The sequence below is a fragment of the Daktulosphaira vitifoliae genome, unplaced genomic scaffold (genome assembly GCF_025091365.1).
Source record: "Daktulosphaira vitifoliae isolate Bord-2020 unplaced genomic scaffold, ASM2509136v1 Scaffold_1, whole genome shotgun sequence".
NCBI lineage: Eukaryota > Metazoa > Arthropoda > Insecta > Hemiptera > Phylloxeridae > Daktulosphaira > Daktulosphaira vitifoliae.
The window spans coordinates 73,280,623-73,301,916 of NW_026099572.1; the positions used below are offsets into that span (position 1 = coordinate 73,280,623).

The following is a 21,294-nucleotide window of genomic DNA, read 5'->3' on the forward strand; positions in this document are numbered from 1 at the left end:
TAATAAAACTACTCGACTGTATTTTTTTAAGAGTATTACACTACCGAGTAATAAAAGAAAATTATTTATCATTGATAGCAAAACAAAGTTTATTAAAGTTTTTAAGAACTTTAAGAATCTTTTAAATGCAATGGATTAATGGCGATTACAATAGTAGAAATACCCACATTAAAGTTTTACCATCGTAACGTAATACATTGTTTGATAGAAATTAGTTAGAGATACTTTAAAAACCTATCATTAATAAACTTACAAGAGTACAATTGGATAAGTAAACGAAAAATGTTAAGATAAAATTATTTGATCACTTCACACACTGTCTTGCTTTATATATATAAGACCCAATAAACAAGTACATCTTTGCTCGAAGCAATTAAGGTGAGACGCAGTCTTTGGTCATTAATCGTTTATATTGTTTTTGAAGTTTACTGAACGTAGCTGGGCCTTATGAAATGTTATAAACCCCTTAGGTTTTGCAATAGGACAAAAAAAAGGACAAAAAAAATATATATATATAACTACTGTGCTAAATGGTCTTTAACAGTGAAATGACCTCTAAAATTTAACTCTTCAATCCTTCGGAAAAATTGAGAAAACAACATAAAGTAATAAATAAAGCTAAGTTTCATTAAATAGCTTTTTTTAATTATGATTGTATACAAATAAATATACATAATATGTATTACATATATATGTATATATATATATATATATAAATTTTTTATCAGTAATATTGATTTCTAAAACCTATATAACCTATTATATATAAATATATAATATTATATATTAAACATATTAATATGTTTAATTTAATTTTAATTTCTTGAGTTGGTTAAATAATGTAATATAATGTTGATCATTAAAAGGGCAGAAAATTTTTTGTACTATTAATCAAACTTTAGTATAGTTATTAGAAACGATTTAATACATTTAATATGAGTAGATGAATCGAGATAAAAATGTCTTACTTTTAAATTTAAATCGATTTAAACTCTAAAGTAAGATATTTTTAGAATGGTCATTCTATCAAGTTTATCTCCATATATTTAAGTAAGGATTATAGAGGATAGAAAAGGCTGCATTACCAGGTACATAAATGGTTTTATATTTCATGTAAAGTAAAGTTTCAGTTTGTAAAAACGGTAAAAAAATAGGCGCTTCAGAAGTAACACAGTGACTTCAAGCATCAATTTGAAAAAAATGTATTCAACATTTCTTTTTGCATTTAATGTTAATTGATATGTTTTTTTTTAATTTTGACGAGATGAATTAATTTTTTACTTTTGTAAATAATAAGGAATTATTCATCTGTAAAAATCTTTATTTTCATTATTTGATGAAATTTTTTATTTTGTTTTGTAAATTTTTTTCATTTTTAACATTATATCAATATTGTTTTAATATAACGAGTTTTAGTTTTACTCGGCATACATTAAATTCTCAACTGACTAATGTTTTGAAAATTTGTTTTTTAAGTTAAAAAAACAAGCTAATTCTCTTGAATTTTTGTAGCTTTTATTAAACTTCTCAAAAATGTATTGAAATACAATATGGTTTACTTTAATCAAGTTTTTTAATTTATAAAAATTAAAAAAAATTCGCTTTCGAATTAAATACTATTTAAATGCAAATAAATTAGATTAATTAATATTCATAATTTATTGCACTAATAATAATATTGTGATGGCCAATGCGTTAAAATATCATTCTGTATTCTTTAACTGCTGTTATCAGACAAATTCAGTTAATTTAAAATTGTTATAAACATAGGAAAATGTTCATAGTGAGAATAAAAATCTAATATAATGTTTTTTCAAAAGTAATTTATAGAATTATATTTTGAGTACTTAGACAAAAGTAATTATACAATTGCTGGCTTTATATATCCAATGATTTTTGTATATATTATTTACTGTTATTATAGTTATAAATGAGTTATGAAAAAAAAAAAAAATGTGTTCGGATAATGTGAATAGGTACTATTTGCCTGGTTAAAACTGTTACGGGAGTACTTCTCTGTTAATGAGAATGATTTAAGAATTTTTAGTTTAAACGTATTTAAAATTTTACTTTTGATATCTCGTATTAATAAAAAACACAATATTCAAGTAATAATTATTTTAATTGAAAATGAGAAAGTGAGATTGTTATGCATATAGAAAACAAAACGAGATGTATTGTGGTTTTTAATATTTGAATAAGATAAACTTTATCGAAATAAATTAAAAACAGTTATAATATTCACATTACCGAGATACTTGAGTAAAGATGCGAAGCTGAGAAGATATTGGTTTTACTATGATGTGTTATTTTTTTGTGTCTGTTACCACTTTTCTCAGCTCTCACCGAACTGATTTCTTTCAACGATACGTCAAAAGATCACAAATTGTATCTAGTCGAAGACATTATTATCAAAAATTGAAAAATTTTCCCTCGTTTCTCATAAATTAGGGAAATCTCCAAAAAAATTACAAATTTAAAGAACGCTAATTTTCGACATTTTAAACATTTTTTAGCTTCGATGCGAAGCTGAGAAGGTATTGGTTTTACTATGATGTTTTTTTTTTTTGTGTCTGTTACCACTTTTTCTCAGCTCTCACCGAACGGATTTCTTTCAACAATACGTCAAAAGATCACAAATGGTATCTAGTCGAAGACATTACCCTTCAAAATTGAAAAAATTTCCCTCGTTCCCCGTAAATGGGGGAAACCTCCAAAAAAATTACAAATTTAAAAATCGCTAATTTTCGAAATTTTTTCAATTTTTTTTACTAAAAACTGCCGTAACTTTTTCAAAAATGAACATATCAATATAATTTTTTTTTATATAGATGCTTGATGTCTTTACTTATCATTTGGTATATTTTTTTTGTAAATCTGACACTTAACCTGCCCACAGGGGGGGATTTAAAATGACAACTTTTTCACAAAAAATTAACTTTTTCAACTTAACTTTTGAAAATGTTCCGGAAGGTCTGACACTTTTATATATATCTTAAATTAAAGCTAATGTAATATACTTTAATTTGAAAAAAAAAAATTTGACCTCTGGACTTGTCTTCACGGCGAAAATGGCTACCGAATGCTATTTTCGTGTGAAAATTCTCGATTTTATTATTTATATTATATTTAACTTTATAATGCTATAACTTATTGAAAAGTTTATGGATCCACACAATTTTTTTATGAGAAATAATATTTTTTAATAAACCCTTTTTCATTCGACATACTTTATCTTAATCGAGATATTAATAAGGAACCAGCAGATCAAGTAGCTTTTGGAATAAAACACCAATTTTTTTAAAATTAAACACTATCTAAAGATTTGCATCGAAGCGTTTATTTTTGATAGTGATTTTAATCACTGTCAGATATCATTATACTTGATCCAACTATGCCACGTCACCACTGTGCCGCGACCCCCCTGTGCTGGGTTTTTTTTACTTAAAACTACCATAAAATTTTTAAAAATGATCAAATCAATATAATTTTTTTTTTATAGCTGCATGTTGTCTTTACCTATCATTTGGTATATTTTTTTTATAAATCTGTCTCTTTATCTACCCACAGGGGGGATTTAAAATGACAACTTTTTTAACTTAACTTTTGAAAGTGTTCCAGAAAGTCTGACACTTTTATATATATCTTAAATTAAAGCTAATGTAATATACTTTATTTTGAAAAAAAAAAATTTGACCTCTGGACTTGTCTTCATGGTGAAAACGGCTACCGAATGCTATTTTTGTGTGAAAATTTTCGATTTTATAATTTACATTTTTTACTTTAAAGTGCTATAACTTTTTAAAAAATGTATGGATCAATACAATTTTTTCATGAGAAGTAGTATTTATATACATCTTTCATTGGATATACTTTTTTTTTAAATCAGACTATTTCCCTATATATGGGGGGGCTTCAAATATAAAAAATGCATATAGAAAGTAGAACTTTTTCAACTTAACTTTTGAAAGTGTTCCGGAAGGTCTGACACTTTTATATATATCTTAAATTAAAGCTAATGTAATATACTTTATTTTGTCTTCACGGTGAAAATGACTACCGAATGCTATTTTTGTGTGAAAATTCTCAATTTTATATTTTACATTTTTAACTTTATAATGCTTCTACTTATTGAAAAGTGTATGGATCAACACAATTTTTTTATGAGAAATAATATTTATATCTCTCTTTCATTCAACATACTTTATCTTAATCAAGATATAAATAAGGAAATAGCAGATCATGTATCTTTTGGAACAATCAATCATTTTTTTAAAAATTAAACACTATCTAAAGATTTGCATCGAAGCGTTTTTTATGTTAGTGATTTTAATCACTGTCAGATATCATTATACTTGACCCAACTATACAATGTCACCACTGTTCCGCGACCCCCTGTTCTGGGTTTTTTCAATTTTTTTTTTTTTAATTGTTTTAACTTATTACATTTGAGTATAAAATTAATTTCAAGAGGAGAATTTAAAATTTGAGTTAATTTTATAATATTTATATTTAAAAAATATATTTATTGATAATATACTTAATGTAAATTATATCGTACTCATTTTTGATCCTAAATTTAACATAACCGTTTTACTCGATTTCCCCTAAATATTTTTCATTGTAGAGCACGGTGTGGATATAATGTTGTTAATGTACCTGTATAAAATACGCTTAACAAATTTAAATGTACTGAGAGCAATTATTTGATTTGATTATTGGTATGTCTGCGTCGACAAAAAATACGGCTATAAAATGACTTCTTCTACTCATTAGATTATCATTATTAAATTCAGCCGAGAAATCATGATGATGGGCGGTATTAAGACGGTTTCGTATATTTTTATCATTTCAAGCGGGTAAAAAACAATAAAAGTCAAATCCCAGTCTCATTTTGGTCGGATGACGCAGCGCACAGATTAAAGAATGGAATAAAATTATAATATAAATTTGTCTGGATAAGCATAAGAGATATAAAAAAATAATAGAAAGAGTCTGTACTCAGTTATATAATAAGTAATTTTAAAAGTATATAGACGTTTAAACTAAAAACGGCATTGCAGATACCAACTTTTAAAGAAAAATTGAATAAACTTATAAAATAAGTATTTTTTCAAGTTTATGATTTCATAAAATTTGATACTAAATCTGTATTGCATTCATCAGGGATGGTGTGGGGGGGCAGTAGGAGCAGTTGCCCCAGGCCCTGTGGCTTAGAATTATATCTGCATAAGTTGTAATGTATTTTTCCCAGGGCCTCGCAGAAGTTTGCGCCATCATTGGCACCCATTAAAAGATTGCACCAAAGATATGAGCGGTCAACGATTTGGTGAATAGAATGAATGGATTTTAACAATTATGTAAATGTGTGTTTTTGTTACACGGAAAATTTTTAATCGACAAAATTATTTATCATAAAACACTTTTAAACCAAATTTTTTATCTCTATTTAGAAGTAACCTAGTAATGTAATGACTACAAAAATTTATGTGGTTTCTTTTCTGCTGCGTCTTTACATGATAAATAAAAAATATTGAACATTTCCATACAAATTATTAAATAATGCAGTTGAACTCCAGAAATAAATTTTTATTCTATTTACTAAACATAACTAAAAAATGTATGCTTTATTTGCCATCAAATATTTTAATGTCGTTAGGAAATAAATTTATTAATATAGATTTATTGTACACTTTTATCATAGAATAAACTATATTTTACTTTAAAAAATAATTGTTAATATGTTGTTGTATGAAATAAAATATTGTTATTATTAATACTATTAATTATTTTTTTTTTAAATATAATATTAAAAAATATTAAAAAACATTAAAATTTACATATTACTTAACGATTTAACCAGATAAATTAAAATATGGTTTCGTAAACTTTCAAATTGAATGTTTAAATTGATGTAAAAGTTTTATTATGAAATAATAATTTATTTAAAAATAGAAAATTAAATATATTATTATTGCGTAAATGAGTACAAAACACGATGTAGAGTTTTGTATTCTTTAGTTTGAGTCTAAGTTATTTAAAGAATTCTAGTTATAATGTTAATAATAACATAATAGAATTTTATATTGCACTCTTCATATTTTTATAAAACAGATGCTAATAAAATCATTCAAACCATTAAATTTATCTACGATAAAATTTTAAAAGACTAGAAAAATTTAACTGAGCATTATCTTATTGCCACAATTAATACTTTGATTAATTATTTAATTATCGATACTAATAATGATAGCTCATACTGACAAACGATATAGTCACAAAGAAAATTAAAATAATTTTGTCTTCATGATAAAAGAATAATTTTATGCAGTGTTTCAACAAGTGGTAGGAGGATGTACCCCAGCCTTAAAATTATTTTTTAAGCTGGGTAGAAAATACAAGCACCCTCAAAAATTGTATTCTAGTGCATCTATGATTGTAAAAAAATGGGTTTTAAATTATATTTTAGGAAACCTTCACAGTTTTAGAGAGTTTGTAATTGATAATGAATTTAAAATATAACCAACGATTTTTTACGAGGGTTTCAAATAAACTTTCTACTTTTTAAAATTTAATTTGGTTTTTAAGCTTTAAATCTTTACTTATTTTTGAATAACGGGTTGTGTCTGAAGGGTGTTTTTATTGGATTTTCAAATATGTATATATATAATAAAAATAGAAAAGTTAATACAATTTTTTTTTTACTTAAGAGCATGTAAAAGAGTGGCTGGAAAAAAAAATGTGAACAATCTCTTGTAACAGTACGGCGTATGTGCAAAAGGGATGTGGGCGTATAAAATTGTAGTCGTAGTCCTGCGCGGTAAATATAAAATAGCAATCACGTTGTTAGCACGTTGGTCAGTAATATCCGAATCTACAGACCGAGACTGTATCGCGTTCCCTGTGTTTTTTAACTTTCGGAATTTCTTCCGAAACAAAATTTTCTAAATATATCACAGTAATCATTAAGAATTAAAATAATTAACACGGATATTTTGTTACATAATATTTTTTGAGAGCGTGAAGAATTGTAAATAAATATAAACATAAAAAAGATTGAATGTAATAATAAATGTATGCAATAAATATAAGAATTTAATAAAAAAATGTTTAACTTAGAAATTAAATGGACATCTTAAGATAAGAAAACTAGTAATAACAGGTATGTTGTATAGATACGCTCTGTAAAAGAATTCCATTAACGGGAATAATAAAGAAAAGTCTTTCTATCGTTAAAAAAATTTTGCTTTTAAAGAAAATAAAAAATATCATCATTAAAAAAATTCTAACATAAAAAGGTTATCACTAGCATTGAAACTAATCTCATACAATAAATTACCCAACGAATGAATACTAAATTATATTTTTCAAGAATTTCTAAGAATTCACTGAATTTAGTGAATTTTTATTATGGAATAAAAATAATAGTTTCGTTGCAATACTTGTAGTTATTGGGAAATAGTAATAAATAAGAAAATTGTGATATTAATTGAATATAATCTCCTAATTTTTCACGGAACTACGTTTTACGTGATTTGTTTCGTTTTTACCTAATGAGTATGTGAGAAATATTCTTATCGACAAACGTAATACTAATAGAATATTAAAAAAATTATAGTTTCAATATATTTTATTAATAAAGTAAGTCAACTCGACGATTTTGAGGTAATTTAGTTACACATATACAAGGTATATATGTACAATAATGCAATCATTTTACTAACCAGTCAGTAAAATAATATATTAAACCTAAAAAGTATAAAAATTAAAGTAATAAACTATAAATTAAAGAAACCATACACTAAATTAATTAAACTAAGAAATGCTGTCAGTATTCTTTATAAATTAAGTTACATTTCATTTGATGTATTTGCTGAAATTTAGAAATAATAAAAGTGTGTGCATTGGAAGTGTTATTGGCTACTACAAAGTAGTAGAAAAAGACGCTAAGGTAGGAATATTTAAAAATTATGGTTTTTAATTTGATGGATAAATTTTTAATTAATATAATAATTTTTAAATTATCCATATCTATTTCCAATATCTTTTTATGGACTATGTATTTTATTTGTTATTCGTTTTATAAAATTTGGTAGTAATTAAGATAAATTTAAGTTCACAAATATTTTTTTATTTTTACTTATATAAATTGGTAATATTAACATTATTTAATAATCAACGAAAATCCATTTTTATGTTTTTAGTTTATTTTATGATGTCAGCTAAACCGTTCAAAATGCTTGTAATTAATATTACATTAATATTGGCAGTTGGAAACTTAGGTAAGTAAAAAAAAATTTATTGAAATATATAAACAAAAATTATACATAAAACAGTTTTTTTAGATTTTAACATATTAAGGTGTCCTTATAAAATGAATTTGACTTATAATTGGTACCATTAAAAAAAATACTTAATTAATCTTATTATAAAATTGGATACAAAATATGTTAAATTATGTATAATGAAAAAGCAATTTAAATTTCACGTAACAATATGATGAGAAATTTGATTTCAATTTGAATTCACTACATTAGTGAATATTATTATAGTAAATTCAAGTTTAAATGGAATAGTAAATATCAAAAATTACATGTAAATTATTTATTATAAATAATGATTGTTTAAAAATATTGTATTTTTGAATATGGAATGTATATATATTTACATATATTGCATAAATTTTACTTATTGTTTGTTAAGTATCATGTTGTTTGCTCTCAGTAAAAAATTGGTTGTCTATGTATTTTTGAAATAATCTCTATATATTTAAATGCGTGCTAAATCCAATAATTTTTATTGTTAATTTTTATTCGAATTAATAAGGATGTCGTTAAGATTAATAACGTTGAATAACGTGTTAAATACATTTGAAGTAATTAAAATGCCAAACCAACATTGTTTTATGATTAAAATGTAGGTCTAATGTTTTGAGTATTTTTTTTATGATCTTTTTTCTTTTAAAGTGAAAAGTTATAATCATTAATGTTAATCAAACATTTAAGAATGTATTGTTTAGGTTGTAATTTGATAAATTATTCCTTTTGAATCCGATCGTGATGGGAAAATCCCTATGGATATCCTAACTTTATTGTATTAGAAATTACTATTTTAAACGTGCTAGTTTCTGTCCAGTCAGTCTTAACAACCTATCTCTTGAGATTTAACTTAACCCTTCTGAACATTATTTGTTGGAATTATATTTAAAGATAGATATATAACATAACAATACACGTATAGCTTAAAAAAAGCTTATTATTGGAGTTAAAATTAGTGTTGAAACGATCCCGACTTTCTAAAATTTATTTTGAAAGTTTCTAGTACATATATTTGAAATTCCCAACTTCATAAAATATTATTAAATATAAAATTTCAGTATTAAATATGAACATTTTTCTCATCTTGTAGTTTTGTTAAATATAAAACTACAAGTTCAATACTATCCAATAACACATAGCTTAAAATAAACATAGAAATTTGTCAAAATTAATGGTTATATCGAGTAACGTGTATCAGTTGCACTGAAATAACTTTTTCTTGCTTTGATCGAATATTATTGAAGTTCATATTTACTGAGATAATACGATGAAACAGTTTAAATTTGTTGATGGTACCCCACGGTTTTGATCTGAATTCCTGGAACTCAGGTCTTCAGTAAGGATGTTATTCATACGAATATAGTGAGCTATCATGTTACCACGTGGAAATAGTTTATAGAAGGTTATCAAATATTTTTAGCTGAGTGTTGTCATTTTGTATACTTCTGATTCCGTTTAATTCGTTATAGTTGATTTTATTCAAAGGAATTTTCGTTTGTGGCATTTAGTCCAACCCAAATAGATTTAAAAATATAAACAATATACTGTGTCTTAGCCTCTCAACCATTTGTCAACATTTATTATACTTCAAAATGTGTATTTACCTTAAAGTTAACATTTAACAATGCCATTAAAATCATATTCACAATACTCCATATGATCAACAAGAGCACAAAGGTATTATCATGAAACAATAAAATTATTATTGTATTCATCTTAATACATTCTTGGTTCAAGGGCGTTCACAACAAATTAAAAGGAAATCTCCCCACTGACTTTTGGTTAGAGCAATTTTCATAATCGTTGTATATTATAAAATTTTGTGAAATACAATTTATTTGTACCTTTTAAATAAAAATATATATATATTTGTATTAAATTATATTATTAATGGAAGAATTAACAACATTAACTTTAGAATAATGACACGTAGGTTTGGTTTTTATTTGTTAAATTTATAGAGATACTTTATCTTATAATTAATACATATAATTACCAAAAAAAAATTTCTATTCCCTGCAAGGCCTATTGGTACCTATTAGAATAACATTTTGAGGGTGCCAACTGTATATTCTCCCTACACTGAAAAACACTATACATATAATTTATTATATGACAACATACATATTAGCTTCGATGCGAAGCTGAGAAGGTATTGGTTTTACTATGCTGTGTTTTTTTTTTTGTATCTGTTACCACTTTTTCTCAGCTCTCACCGAACGGATTTCTTTCAACGATACGTCAAAAGATCACAAATTGTGTCTAGTCGAAGACAGTACCCTCAAAAATTGAAAAAATCTCCCTCGTTCCCCGTAAATGAGGGAAACCTCCAAAAAAATTACAAATTTAAAAATCGCTAATTTTTTCAATATTTTTTACTAAAAACTGCCAAAACTTTTTCAAAAATGAACATATCAATTGAATTTTTTTTTTTATAGATGCTTGATGTCTTTACTTATCATTTGATATATTTTTTTTATAAATATGACCCTTTATCTGCCCACAGGGGGGGATTTAAAATGACAACTTTTTCACAAAAAATTTACTTTTACACTTAATTTTTGAAAATGTTCCGGAAGGTCTGATACTTTTATATATATCTTAAATTAAAGTTAATTTAATTTACTTTATTATGGGAAAAAAAAATTTGACCTTTGGACTTCGTAGTAAAAATGGCTACCGAATGCTATTTTTGTGTGAAAATTCTCGATTTTATATTTTATATTTTTTTAACTTTATAATGCTATAACTTATTGAAAAGTGTATGGATCAACACAATTTTTTTATGAGAAATAATATTTTTTAATAATCCCTTTTTCATTCGACATACTTTATCTTAATCAGGATATAAATAAGGAAATAGCAGATCATGTAGCTTTTGGAATAATACACCAATTTTTTAAAATGTAACACTATCTAAAGATTTGCATCGAAGTGCTTTTTTTTGATAGTGATTTTAATCACTGTCAGATATCATTATTTTTTTTTTTAATTTTCGGGAAGTTAATAAGTTAACTAAGGAGGCTAGGCTCCTTGTATTTCTGTTTAACTTCTACGTGGATTGGCATGGATTGTTCAGTTATTACAAACTAGTTGTATAAGTTTTTGTAATTTTAAAATATTTAATGTTATAAGTGTTATGAAACACGCAAATTAGTAAGTTTTTAATTGATTTCGATATTGTAAACAATACAATTGTAAACAATAGTATTTACGATAATTTGGTAAACTGTAATATTACAAAGTTTTATTTTATAGTAGTACAAATTAGTTTTAAGAATTTATAAATTATTTCGGACTTAGTATTTTATAGTCTTTTACAAAATGGCTTGAACCACTTCCTTGTCTTGTAATGATAAAAAAAAAACTTTTTCTATTTAATTGCTTCAGTTTTACATTGTAAAACAAATGTTATATTAGCTAAGAAAAGTTTGAAAATAATTTTGTTAATTTTAAAAGTAATTATAAAAATACACTTCAACAGTTGGAGCAATAAAAATTGATCCCATTTTATTTTCTAAGCCCACTGACTTGCGGCATTCTTTGGCTCTTTTAATTAGACGCGCATTGTTGTTGCCATAGTTTAGGTGAATACTTGACGATTAAGTAGGATTTAAGAGTTTATACCAATTCTCTAAGCATTTTTACACCACTTCCCACGCTCTGGGCCGCATTAATATCTATCGAAGTTTCCCATTCTGGTTAACTCATCTGTAAAAGTCGCAGGGAATCGAAAAACTTTTATACGGCAAAGGCCATCAGACAAGTTCGATATCAGGAAAGCGTCAGTTTGATGGATGCACTCTAATCACGGTAAACACTTTTAACCAGCAATTTTCTTTTTCGAGTCCACTTCATTAAACTCGTTAAGTACTCTATATCTTAGCCATAGTATCACAATGAACAGTGAAGTTGTTAGTATTTAATATTTGAACACAGACGCACTAATATTACACCATTTCCAAAGGTAAAATGACTTTAATAATAATTAATAATTTAATAATATTAGCATTAGAATATAGCTTTTTTTATAAACCTTCATTGACTTTTATCTGAATACTCAATTTTTTAAGTTGTATAAAATTAATTTAAATAAGGTTTTTTTATAAAATTCTATTATATAATAAGATATGACTTTTTAGTAAAATAAGGGAAACAAAAATTTATTTTAAGTATATTTAGAATAAATTTTAATTAATTTTCTTACATAACTTATGTACTGAATTATTCACAAAAACCATTAAATTGTACAATATTATGATAAATTGATTTAAAAACTTTGGTAGTACAAGATATAATTCAAGTTTTTTATGACTTGCGTTAAAAATTAGTTACTTTTTAAGCATAGTACCTGTCAATAAACTTTTAATCCTTAAGAAATAACATTTTGTTAAACACTATTTGAACATATTGGCAAAGAATAACAATTTAGTGTAACAATAATTCAATCAACAAAATATAAAAAAAAGAATAGCAATATTTTGATGTATGTATTTAAAGTAGAGACATAATGAATTTAATCGATTTGGTTAAGTTCAAAGGAAATAACAGAATGAGTTAATTAATTATATACCACTATATAATTTATTACAAGTTTGATATTGTAATTGGTGGAGTAACATTTTTGTGACCCTTAATGAATGTGACTTTACAACAGTTCAGATATGTTTACGTTGTTTAAAAAGAAACTTATAAAACATTCACGCTAATTTGAGCTTTAAAAATATATATATATATATTTAGGTATGATTATTTGAAAAAGAAACAAATCGTGCTCTTTAAATAAAATGTTAAACAATAAGAACGAGAGTATCCAATTTTAATGATATCACCCAGTAATTTTCGATAGTTTCACTCAAACCTTTTCACTATACTGTATTATTATGTATGGCCATTGAGCAAGTATAAATATTTAAAAACTAAAACAGACTGAGTGGACTGTTTGCTAAAAACACCACACTACCTAGTATATTTAATAAAATTAATGTTGGTTTGTACTATTCTTATCTGGCTTTTGTGAATATTGGAGACACATTGATTTCGTTGGTTGGAGGTATAATTCAGTAAAAAAAACTCGTTGTGTTTTGTACGTCTGTTCCGGTTTAAGGCTATCATTATTCATTCATGGCTTAGATAAGAGAACACAGCCCCAAAACCACGAGTTCCGGTTAAAATGCTCAACCTTTTAAATAGCGATTCCCGACCTAAACGCAACTTTTTACTTCCCTCCTCTTAACTCTTGGCCCTTTCTCCACAAACCGAAAATTATCACATTCTGGCCGGTAAAACGTTTTCTCGCTTAAGTATGCTATAACAGGTAAGTATAAGAACTTACCGGATTCGTCTAACCAAATATTTGTCGTTTAACAGTAATAAAACACATAACTATTTAGTTTTATTATATATTTTTTGCACTGTTAATATTTAAAAAAAAAGACAATTGTTTCCAAAAACATGTCATTTAGACTAATTGAAAATTAATTTATTAAATAATATCGTAATCAAGTAAAATCGTTCTGTTTTTTTCTCTCGAAAATTAATGATCGGTTGATTTTACAACTGCACAAAGGAGATATAATTAAAATAGACTTTGTTATTTTATAAGTGCCGAAAGTATTAAGAATGAAGTGAATTAATCTGTTGTTTTTCAGCAGAAGTGTGTTTATATTATAAGAAGTTCCCGTAAATAGACTTTGATCGATTGTCTTACCGTCAGTTTTAATGACGTACGCCAATCGTCTGGTTGAAAAACGACTTTTATAAATGGAAATATCTCTAAAATGATAGTAAATCTACAACCTATAAAAGTTTCCTAGATTTTAATAGTTATGAAGAGTCTACCTTGCACTTGAGGTATATCCGCAAAGATGTCAGAAGACATATTTTTGTGTAATTAGCGGATAATGATGTTTGAGATTTCTTAGGTTACGCCTTCAAAACGATCAATCAACTGATATTTTTTTTGCCTTGACAAGTGAACGAAAAATACTTCCTATAAAAATAATAGTAATAAGAAGTTTCCCATTTTTTACTTTGGATAAAATGTAGGTAAGTAAATCGCTGTCAATCAACGTCATGTTAAAGGATGAAGAAATAGTCTCATATCTATCTAAATAGCTCGCTATAGATATAAGGGCTCGTCAATCAATTTACTGTATTTGGATGTTGCATTTATCTTGATATTGCCATGTAGGAACTTAGAATTTATTAGGCAATATTAAATTTTATCTTAAATTGTTATGTGAAATTTTAAAGATATAATTACATCTATACTTTTTTTAAACATAAAAAACATTCATACTTTTTTATTAATGAACTAAATAATTTAATTATTAAAATTTTAATGTTAAATTCTTAAATAAAACAAGTTCATTACATAATTGATAAGTTTTTTAAACGTATAGTAAATTGAATAAACTTAATAATTTAGTAACTTTGTATAATTAAGTTGTAAAGTTTTGATCGTTTAAAAAAAGTTGATGTAGTAATATTTTTTTAAAGTTTCGAAATAAACTACAAATTTTGAGCGATATTTTGCTAATAGTTATTAAATGGTTCATGATTATAAATCACATAATATTTATCATTATTTGTGTTCTACCATTTTTATGAGACGATTCTTGAATATTTTTACTGTAAATCTTAAAAAAAAAACTGTTTTTATGAATTCATTGCTTATGGAGTTTGAAAAAAGTTCCAAAGAGTTGTCCTTAACCAGATCAAATAACAAACATGAAGTTGGAATATAATTGATGAAAAGAACTGTAGATGGGATTAAGAAAAATATTTCACCACCCAACACCAAACAAATATTTATGAATATCCTTAATATTACATTTGAAGTGGAAATACCTATAAAATGGTTGGTAAGGTTAAATGTTATACAAATGAGGCAAAATCTAACTTAAAGATTGATATTAAATATCCTAATAAAATATTTAGCTTTGAGATATGTGCGAGTTACCCGACAAGTATAGCAGCTAACATAGGATCAGGAATAAGTCATCTCAGTTAATTATTAGTAACGGTAATTAAGACTTCATGAAAAACCAAAAATATAATGGTGTATCATCCAGCATTTCTAATAATGTGATGAATTGTAGAGTTTTTCCTGAACAAATTTCACAAACGACATCATGGCTACAATTTAAAAAGTATTTTAAAAATTTATGGAGAAGTGATACCATAATGGGAAATAAAAAGTCATCTGCTAAAGGATAATATATAGACAATGGGATTTATTTAAAAACAAATGAATATAATAATAAAATTGTCTCAATTTTGTGTTACATCAAATGTCGACATTTTGGACGGTGCTTATCGTTATGTGGAACAAAGTATGTTTTGAACAAAGTTATTCAGTCGATAAATTGCTCCCTTGTTACAGCCGAAAACATTTGTTGAGTAACGATAATATGGCTTACATCAATACATGTACTAACATATATGAACCTTGTCCATAATTTGATTATGTTTAGTAAGTTGAATAATATGGTTTATTCAATGTCTTTGAATATACATTCGATCTATAGATTACTAATTAATATAAAATAATATTTCATAATATACTACAAAATGTTTATATATTTTTATAAGAATTTTTATATTTTTAATAAATATTGTTTAAAACAAAAAGTATTTGTGATTATTCAGTGTTAAAGTAGTTGAAATCGATTAAAGATATGAAATTGAATATCGTCATCTCCATAGAAAATCATGCTGTTTTTAAATTTTTTTCTTTTTGAGTAATTCATTGTGTTTAATGTTGAAACAAATAACAATTAAGTTTTATTTCAAATACTATTTATACATATTTAATTACTAACCAGTAATAAATTCAATTAAAAATAAAAGTGTATACAATTTTCCTGTGTTTGAATGTATTAATTTCATGCATTCTTAAGATACATAAAGTTTTTGTCTAAAAGCTGTGAAAACCATTTTGTGTACTGTGTGTGTGACTTTTTATTTTCTATTATTTTGAAGTCTGGTACATCATTATTTTAAAAACAAATACAGAATATAAAAACTGTCTAATGATTATAAATGTTTTATCTTTTGATAATTTCAAAAGATAAAATAAAATGTATTTTACGTCATTAAGTAAGCTTGAACCACAGTTTAGACTTTTCCTTTAATAATGGGGTAATAACGATTTATATAAATGGATCAAGATTTTCTTAACCTTCTTTTTATTACTCCCAAAAGATATTTGATTTTTTAATAAAATCAATTCTGTTAAACTTTGAACAATATATTATTTTTTTTTAAAGCAAAAATTTAATACATTAATTAATAAACATTAAAAATATGTATACATTAATTTAATGTGTACATATGAATTTTTACTTAAAAAACCTTATTATTTAAATAAATATTCTACTAAAAATTAAAAAAAAAAATACTACAGTAAAACCTCTGATACGCAGACATTAATTTATGTCATTCGGATGTATCCACTATTCAAAGGGGTTAAATATTTGAAATTCACAAAAGGCAAATGTCAATGAAAAATACAATAAATGTATATTATAATATTTTAATAATACATATAAATAATATATAAATAATGTAATTAATTTAAATTTTACATATTAAAATACAATTTATTTATATAAATTTTTTTCGGTGTTAAAAAAATTCGTCAGTTCAGTTTGCATATAACTGTACTAATCCTGAATTATTCCCAAGTAAGTTCATTTGCTAAAGTTATAGTTGAAGAATTGTTGAAATCAAATGATTAGTTTTGTCTATAGCAAACAACAGTTATAAGGAAAATAGAAATAATACAAAAACTGTATCGTATTGTATAAAATAAGTTTTATTTTTCTAATTCGACCTTTTCATTATCCAAAATTATTTTATCATAAAAAAAATTATTTCTTCAAATAATAATTTTAAAAATTTTAATAAAATTTAAGTATTTTGTTGTAAAAATAAAAATAATAAAAAATAGTTATTTTGATACAAAAATTTTTATCTTTTAGAAAATGTTTATATTTTATGAACTGTTCATCATACGACTAAATATATTACATAAAAAGTTTTTATAATTACATTTATAAAAAATGACATTCAGTAAAAAGTTTTTGTGTCTTCAATCCTTATTTAATATGTAATTCAAAAACTAGTTCTTTATTTATTATAGATTGTTCTCTTTGTATATTATGATGATTCACCGCTAAAGACATGCCGACTAAAATTGCACTGCAAAAATTAATTTTTACTGTTTTGGGTTTGACGTGGATTAGAATAAAGTCATCTGATGTACTGCTTCCAGTATATTAATGACACTAGATTATCCAGCATCTAAATCAGTAATAGATTTTTGTAGCAGTTGTTTATGATAAAGTTTCTTAAATTGTTGGATTATTTACTGTTAGATATGTTGACAATGAGATGTCATGATAGGAGTAGGAAAGAAATAGATCAGATCGATATTTCACAGAGTAAGATGCGGATGAATAACTGCGTTTTCTACAAAAAGTAGTTATATTCTTTTATAATCATCATTTTTACAATCTAATTTTAATCATCCAAACTTTTCATAACAATAACAGTCAACGGGAAATTTATTCATTCCTAGTTATTTGATAGCTCGCGGAACGTTTAACTTTACCAATAATAAGAGTGCATTCTAACTCGCTTATCAAGTTACAGTACAAAATCAGAGTTAAACGTTTTTCCAAAACTTTCCTTCCACTGCACGTTTAATTTTAAATGTCATTGTTTTATTAGGTAGAACTTGAAAAAAAATGGATTTTCGTCAATATTGAAGACGTCTCACTCTGTTTATGAACTTCAGCGATCTGTTTGGCCTTTATCAGTATCATTAATTTTGGGACTAGTGATACAGACAATTTTTCTACCGGAATTTGTTAATCTATAACAAAAGCATCAATTGTGCTGTTTTCACATTTAATTAATTTTGTTGATCTATGTTCGCCATTTCAATTTTCAACCTATTTTTTATAAATTTCTTCTTTATTTGAAACAATATTCATGATTTGTGTATTTTCAACTTGAAACTTTTTCGTAAGTACGTGAAATCCTAAATTTCCGTTATTTTGATAAATTTCTAAAATTAAATTATTTCCAACGAGCAATAATCGTTTTCGTTTTAATGTCGATGAATTTATTGTATCTATAACCGATACAAACTAACACTAAACATTGGTAGTTAAGATATTGTTTTTTCGTCATAATAGTCATTATTTGACGTTATTTTATTCTATATGGGGTTTGTAATTTGACAAATAAGTTTTTTCTGGTTATATTAGTGAGATCACGTTTTGCTATTATTATTTATTAAAATTTAGACAAAAAAGGTATTGGCTACTTGAAGGTTTTTCTATATAAAAGTAATGGAAAATATTCCTGTTACCCAAAAAAGACTTCTATTGAGAGGCATCCGTTAGGGAACTGTAAACTTAAATTTAACTAACTGAATGTTTGTAATTTATTATGTAGATGGTAAGAATAATTTATGATTCATTTTCTAAAAATATGACTTTTTATGCGTTTATTTTTAAAGAACATTCTAATTTTAGCGTTTACTGTTAAGTTATTGTACTGTCAAAGCAATATTGAAAATTGCAGACACTTATTGCATTCGTGTAACAATTTTTCCTACACTAGCACATTCTCTGCTTACTAATATGTATTTGAAGCGAGGCCAATTTTGGCTTTTAAAAGTCAAACATATATAACAACGCGTTTGTTGTCAACGACATTTTTTCTGTCGATCCAAAATATTTTTATGTATAAAAAAAAGTTCACTTAGTAATCTAATTTACATGTTATTTGAAGTAATGACGTCTGCAGCATTCGACAAGAATGAACGTCAAATGTGACAGACTTTGAAAATGCAATTTAACTATTTTTTAAGCCCTCCAGTCTTTTTTATTTAAAACTTCTTCTCCAGACATATTTTAAACAATAGTAAAACAGGCTATCAACAGGATATTTTTAATCGAAAATCAAAGTCAAAATCAAACACAAGTATAATTAAATTAATCAAAAGGATTTTATCAGGGAAAAAACTTTAAATAATGTTATCAACAATGAATAAAATTTATTTGTTATTATACAGTGTGGTTTATTAAGTAAACTACTACTCTTTTTTTCGTGAAATAATGATTTTTTCATTTAAATGAATAAATTAAAATTTTATTTTTATATTAACTATAGAAAATATCAAATTCATTATAAAAAAAATATATTTTAAAGGGTAGACTTTAGGGTTAACTCTTGAAAATTAAATGAAGAATAGTGTAAATAAAATTTTTACTGGTCGATTAATATTTTTGTAATTTCAATTTTTAAGATATTAACATTTAGAGAATTAGAAAAGGTAAAGAGCTATGTAGTGTCTAGTGAAGTTTTATTTTTATCATAAGAACAAATAAGAATTCCTCCAAATTACACACTCTGTTCGCTTATAACAAAAAATTAAATTAACTTAAACACCATTAATACAAAACTGTTTATCGACTAGTCAAAATTACTGTCATAATGACGGCCAGATTGAAGTTCTATCATGTTGTTTTAGGAAAAAATTTTAAGTTTATTAAATGTCTTGAATATTTCTGATCTAAATATTAAATATCATTCAGGAATGGCTTCCATAGAGTTTTTTTATTGAAATTTGCTGCAAATGTTGTATTAACTGATAGGCTAAAAATTAAAATTCATTTTATTATTAATTTTTTTTTATTAATTAATTTTTTATTATTTATTACTTTATTTTCATAAGTTGTATTTTTCAACATATCAGTACAAAAATGAACTTTTTACTTAAATCACAATAAAACCATAAACAAGAATTTTTAATATAGTATAATTACGTTTGATGTCAGTATTTTAAATTAAAAGAATCGAATTGTTGTGATAAAAAGAAAACTCAATTGTCAAAAAAAAAAAAAAAAAATAGTTTATGGAATTCGATTTAGTATATTGAAAAAGAATACAGCCGACATATTATTATTATTGTTAAATCAATCATATTTTTAATCGGAAAAAATATTTGTTTGCTTAATACATTTTTTTATTCACTTAACAAAAATTTTTGTTTGATCAACAAAAACATAAAATCATTTTTATATTAACAAAAAATGTGTTAATTGTACTATGGTTTTATCGGTGTAGTTTTACCCAGGCTTATATGTATTAAGAAATCAAAAAAGTTCAAAAAACTGTATTTTTACAGGATTATGTATATATACAACTTTTTGTATGATACATAAAAAAAATATTTCGTTGTTTCTTAAGCGTTTAATTTACATTAAAAATACGTATCAAATGTGCTTATGGTACATATATAATATGAAACAATAGACATAAAATAGAACTGAATACTTGTATATTTAATGATAGGTTAAGAAAAAATCATGTTTTTTTTCTAATGTATTATCATTCTAAAGAAAAATATACTGTAGAATTTACTTAATGAACTTAATAGAAATTTAATATTTTTAGCTTTTGGTCGTCATTACGGTTAAATAAAGACTTTGATTCACATCATAATAGCTAATGATAATACCGAAGAAAAAGCATTAAGTGACTTTTATCACAACATTAAGGAGAATAAGTAAAATGAATACATTAAAATGTTATAAGTTACAGCTTATTATGAAAGGGCGCATCGGTGCTAAACGGTTAGCTAATGCTTACATAATCACGGTACTTAACCAAGAAAATAATCAGATGATCTTTATTCTTTGGGGTATTTACACTTGTTTTTATTTAGTATATCGTTTGCGACTATATTTAACGTTATTTTGTAACATTTTTTAGCTCATTGAAAATTCGTTTAATTTAATGGGAACTACCATAAAAAAAAAAAAAAAAAAACTAGTGTTCAAACTATCTATTTTAATTGGGTGAATACTTCTAACGTCATTTCGTGTAGGAGGAACGAACAATTAATTTATAATATAAAATAATTGCAATGTTTAGAACTGTTTTACAAGTTTGG

At 24.8% G+C, this 21,294-nt stretch overlaps 2 protein-coding genes across 8 annotated transcripts in view; one reads left to right on the plus strand and one right to left on the minus strand.

Annotated features, from left to right (window-relative positions):
- LOC126894519 (V-type proton ATPase catalytic subunit A) overlaps nucleotides 1-21,294 on the minus strand; it is a 256,069-nt gene that overhangs the window by 55,329 nt on the left and 179,446 nt on the right. The gene's annotated exons all lie outside the window — the stretch shown is intronic.
- LOC126894522 (carbonic anhydrase-related protein 10) overlaps nucleotides 6,874-21,294 on the plus strand; it is a 66,787-nt gene continuing 52,366 nt past the window's right edge. For 4 of the 6 annotated variants that reach the window (XM_050665589.1, XM_050665590.1, XM_050665591.1 and 1 more), the window contains exons 1-3: nucleotides 6,874-7,162; nucleotides 7,885-7,951; nucleotides 8,205-8,282. In XM_050665589.1, the coding sequence (XP_050521546.1) occupies nucleotides 8,213-8,282 (70 nt within the window). In that variant the 5' untranslated portion in view covers nucleotides 6,874-7,162; nucleotides 7,885-7,951; nucleotides 8,205-8,212. The remainder of the gene's footprint in view (nucleotides 7,163-7,884; nucleotides 7,952-8,204; nucleotides 8,283-21,294) is intronic. The other 2 variants (XM_050665593.1, XM_050665594.1) reach the window with 2 other exon arrangements.